The 4,660-nt window shown below is 64.1% G+C and overlaps 2 protein-coding genes across 2 annotated transcripts in view; both read right to left on the reverse strand.

Moving 5' to 3' along the window:
• Positions 1-27: 27 nt before the first annotated feature.
• AMSG_07376 (myosin-Id) lies at positions 28-3,797 on the reverse strand (the record flags this gene model as incomplete). The annotated part of the gene is made up of 2 exons (XM_013900824.1): positions 28-2,994; positions 3,639-3,797. 2 exons carry the CDS (start codon positions 3,795-3,797, stop codon positions 28-30), a joined length of 3,126 nt encoding a protein of 1,041 aa, XP_013756278.1.
• Positions 3,798-3,852: 55 nt separating this feature from the next.
• AMSG_07377 (uncharacterized protein) overlaps positions 3,853-4,660 on the reverse strand; it is a gene marked incomplete at both ends in the record, with an annotated part of 1,462 nt that continues 654 nt past the window's right edge. Inside the window, one exon of the mRNA XM_013900825.1 lies at positions 3,853-4,650. Coding sequence (XP_013756279.1) covers positions 3,853-4,650 — 798 coding nt within the window. The remainder of the gene's footprint in view (positions 4,651-4,660) is intronic.

Consider the following 4,660-nt stretch of genomic DNA (forward strand, 5'->3'; position numbering starts at 1 on the left):
GGGGGGAGGTTTGTGAGGAGTGGAGGACTACGGCTGGAAGAAGGCGAGGAGGCCGCCGCCCTTGGCCTTGGCAAAGACTGTGCCGGGCGGCTTGGAGGCGTGGGAGGCGTTGCGCGGGGCGATGGTGCAGACGAGATCCTTGCCGGGCTTCTTGATGGCGGACGGGTTCTTGGGATCGGCCACGCGCGAGTTGTTGAAGCGGAGGGCCTGCTCAAACTTGACGGGCATGACCTTGCCGGACTGGTCGAGCGACTCGTAGAGGACGGTGACGAGCTCGGAGACGTGCTCCTGACCGGAGAGGCCGACGTCGACGACAAAGTCGCGGAGCGGCGACTCCATGCGGATGACGACGACGGTGTCTGCAGCGGGTGAGACGGCGACTTCCTTGACCTGTGAGATGGGCGAGGGCTCCTTCTTGATGACGTACTTTTCCGGGTCGTACTTGTAGATGGAGCGGTCGGTGACGATGAGGACGCGGACCTGTGGCTTGAGCTTGGGGTTGATCTTGACGACGCGGGCGGCGTAGGCGACGCGGGTGTCGCCGTATGTCTGGAAGAGGAGCTGGACAGCGTGGACAAAGTCCGGGTCCGACTCGAGGTAGTTGGCGTCAAAGGAGCGGCCGGGCGACCACGGCTTCTTGCCGGAGAACAGGTCCATGGCGAGGATTTTCTGGCGCATGCGGTACTGCTCCTCGGGGTTGAGCGAGGTGACCATTTTGTAGGCCCACCACTTGTGCCAGATCTGGTAAAAGTAGGCAAAGGCCTCGGAGAAGCGGCCCCAGGGCTCGGGCCAGCGGGTGTACTTGCCAAAGTACGGGTCCGAGGCAGCCGAGCCAAAGGCCTGCCAGACGGCAAAGACGTCGTTGCGGCAGCGGTAGTTGATGTAAGCACGGACGATGGTGGCTGCGGCGCGGGTGAACTTGAGCTTGCGACGGAGCTCCTCGCGGTGCGAGAGGTACCAGCGGCGGGTGGCAAAGGCGCGCCAGTTTTTCTGGATGATGATGGCAATGTCGGGCATGACCTGGGCGCGGGTGGTCTCGAGATAGAGGAAGAGCTTGGCGTCCTTGATGAACACCTTTGTCTTGCCCATGCGGTACTCGGCCGGGTCGATGCCGAGGTCGTTGAGGATCTGCAGGGTGCCGTCGTAGTCAGAGCCGTACCAGTTGGGCCAGGTCGAGGTGGTGAGGAGCTTGTAGCGGCGAAGAAAGTTTGCAAAGTGCATGCGCTGGCAGAAGCCGGCTTTGCGGACGCGGACGGTCTCGACGAGGTTGAGGTAAACGATCTGGTGGTCAACGCGCTCGCGGTTCATGTACAGGGCGCGCTTGAGGTCGTTCGACTTGATGCAACGGATGTAGTGCGGCTCGCACTGCTGGAGGGTGGAGATGAGATCACAGACGGCGCGCTTAAACTGGAAGCCTGCGGTCTCGGGCCGCTTCTTGTTGTTGAGCAGCTTGTCTGCATCGCGGAAGAGGTATGTGACGAGGCGGTGCTTGGAGCCGAGGCAGGCCTGGATGAGGTCGACATTGAGCTGGTCGCGGTTCTTCTCGAGGAAGAGTTCGGCCGAGTAAACGACCTGGCCGGCGTAGTGGTGGATGCGGAAGTCCGAGGGGCCGAGGTGGCGGTCACGCGACGACGAGGCGGTGTCAAAGTGGTCGTGCGTGCCGAACGAGTTGGTGAACTTGTCGACGAGGTCGCGCGGGGTCGACTGGCCGACGAGGCAAGCCTCGTCGAGAAGCGGGATGAGGCCGATGCGGCGCTGGCCCTCGATGAGCGAGATGATGGGCTGGTTGTCAAAGTAGTCGATTTCGGTCCACTCGATGCCCTCACGGAGGTACTCCTCCTGCTCGGAGCGGAGGACGTTGTTGATGAACAGCTGCTGGAGCTTCTCGTTGCAGTAGTTGATGCAGAACTGCTCAAACGAGTTGACCTCGAAAATCTCAAATCCGTAGATGTCGAGGACGCCGATGCGGACCTGCGAGTAGCCCGAGGTCACCTTGAGCTTGTCGTTGAGCCGCTCGACAACCCAACCAAAGACGCGGTGGTAGAGCTCCTTGGCCAGCGCGTCGCGGGTAAAGACGGCCTGCGCGAGGTCGAGCTGGACGGTGATCTCATTCTTGCGCGCACCAAAGCCGGTGGTGATGGTCCGGGTCGTGAGCGCCGCATTGAGCACTGCTGGCGAGATCTGCAGCAGCTTGGCGACGGCCGAGACTGCAGACTTGTCGACAATCTCGACGCAGTCGGTGTTGGTCTGCTGCGACTTGGCCACGTCCTCGCGGTACTGCACGTTGCCGAGGTGAAGGACGGCGGCGAGGATCTGAGTGACGTAGCCAAAGTCTGCGCGGGCCCAGCCAAGCGTCTGCATGGCCTGCACAACCTCGTTGTAGTCCTTACCGTCATTGATGGTGTTGACGGTGTAGCACGACGAGAGCGAGAGGTACTGGTACTGGCTCGGGTCTGCCACCAGGCCGAGCGACGAGAGGAGCGACGGCTGCGAGAGGATCTGGTAGAAGATGTGGAAAGAGCGCTCGCCGTCAGCCCGGGTCACCACCCGCGACTTTTCCAGCAGGTACTGTGAGATCTGCCCGCCGAGCGGGGTGCCGGCGTAGTCGAAATCAAGCTGCATGTACTTGCCGAACCGCGACGAGTTGTCGTTGCGCAGCGTCTTGGCGTTGCCAAACGCCTCCAGAATCGGGTTCGACTGCAGCAGCCGCTCCTTGATGGCGTCGGCCTCGGCAGACGCCGCAGAAACGTGCGCAATGTACCGCATGAAGATCTTCGACGCCTCGGTCTTCCCGGCTCCGGACTCGCCTGTGATGATCACGCATTGGTCGCGCTTCGAGTTGATCATCGACCGGAACGTGTCCTCGGCGAGAGCGTACACGTGCGGCTGCACCTCGTACATGAACTTGTTGCGATAGTCATCCATCGACACAGTCGCCACAGGCAGGTCGCGCTTGAACGGGTTAACCGACACGACTTGCTCGCCAACATTGGTCTGTCGGCGGGAGGGGGGTGAGTGGCGAGGTGGGGTGGAGAAAAAAAAAGCTGTCCAGCAGAGATTACACGTGAACAATGTGAAAGGCTCAACAAAATAAGGTCAAGCCGCCATCCGCACCTGCCCCGCGCGACCACCTTTGGCAAAGGCAGCAGACTGCAAACCAGGCCAACTAACATCCATTGCCCTTCTCCAGCAGAGGAAGGGAGGAGGAAGGGGAGGGGGGGGGGGAGGGAGGGAGGGGGAAAGGCGGTGTAGGCGAAAGGGCAGAAAAAATTGCCCCCTTCACCGTTATGCAGCCGGTCGGCAAAGCATTGAATGACGGGTGGGCGGAGGAGGCGAGGAGAGCGGGGGCGAGAGGGGGAGGTGGGGGGAGGGGGGGGGAGGGAGGGGGGAGAGAAGAGGGAGGGTGCGGTGGGAGGAGGAAGGAGGGGGGCGGGAGGGGAGGGAGAGGGGGGGAGGGTGCGGGGGGAGGGAGGGAAGGAGGAGGGACGGAGAGCGTGGGTGGTTGGCCGCTTGCTGGTCGCTGGGTGAGCTGCAAAATTGGGGAGGCAGTGCGGCGGGGGGAGGGAGGGGGAGGGGAAGGGGCAGGTGATGGTGGACAGGGAGGTATGGGGAGAGGGAGAGGGGAGAGGGGGGCGTACATAGATGAGACCCTTCTGGAAACGGAGCTCGAGGTTGTCCATGAAGCCACGGTGGGAGACATCGTCAAGGAGGGTGAAGTCGAACAGGCCCTCGCCCTCGCGGAACATGGAGGCGGTCATGGCCGGCGAATGGGTGGTGGTGCGACAAGTGGCAAGCATTGTGTACGGCAGTGGCTCAGAGGGGGGGCGAGCTTCAGATCAGAGTGTGGCAACTTTAGTCGAGCTTGGAGAGCGAGTTGCGGTAGAGGATGGGGTCGTTGGGGATGGACATGCAGCAGAGGGCGCAGGTGGCGGCGAGGAAGACGAGGAGGAGGAAGATCGAGGTCCAGAAGGCGGCCTGCCAGATGCCGGCGCGCGAGGTGTCGTACGTGGGCGTGGTCGAGTTTCCGAACGAGGTGGCGCGCGGAGCAAGGACGGTGGCGTGCGGCGCAGGGCTCGTCGCGCAGGCGATCGATGCCGGCGCCAGCTCGGCCGAGAGCGCCGACGCCGACGCGCAGAGCTGGTCGCGGGCGGCGGGCGGGAGCGAGCGGGAGACAAAGACGTTGGGAAGGGCCATGCCAAACGAGGCGCCCGAGGCCAGCGAGATGTCACCGACAACCTCGCGGGCGGCATCGGCGAACGCCGCAGTCACGCCGTACGCCGGAGTGGCGACCGTGAGCGCGGCAGCGGCGGCGGCGTCGCCGGAGGCAGCGGCAGCAAGGTCGGCCGAGGCTGCGGCGGCAAGATCGGCAAGCGCGGCGGCAAGGCCAGTCGAGAGCGGTGCGGCCGCGCCGTGGGCGTACTGCGCCTTGGCAAGGCCGGTGAGCGCGAGCGCAAAGACGTCGGGCGTGTCGTCGGCAAGGAGTGCGGCGAGAGCAGGGAGCTCGCCGGCAGCCAGAGCGCGGGTGAGGCCCGCGGCTGCTGACAGCTCGGCGGCGGCGAGCGCGACTGCGGGATCGTCACTAAAGCGGGCAACGAGGTCGGCGAGCGCGTGCGGGACCGGCCCAGCGAGGACCGCCGACGGAACGAGCGACTCGTCCGAG

This window comes from Thecamonas trahens, assembly GCF_000142905.1.
Source record: "Thecamonas trahens ATCC 50062 unplaced genomic scaffold supercont1.34, whole genome shotgun sequence".
Lineage (NCBI taxonomy): Eukaryota > Apusomonadida > Apusomonadidae > Thecamonas > Thecamonas trahens.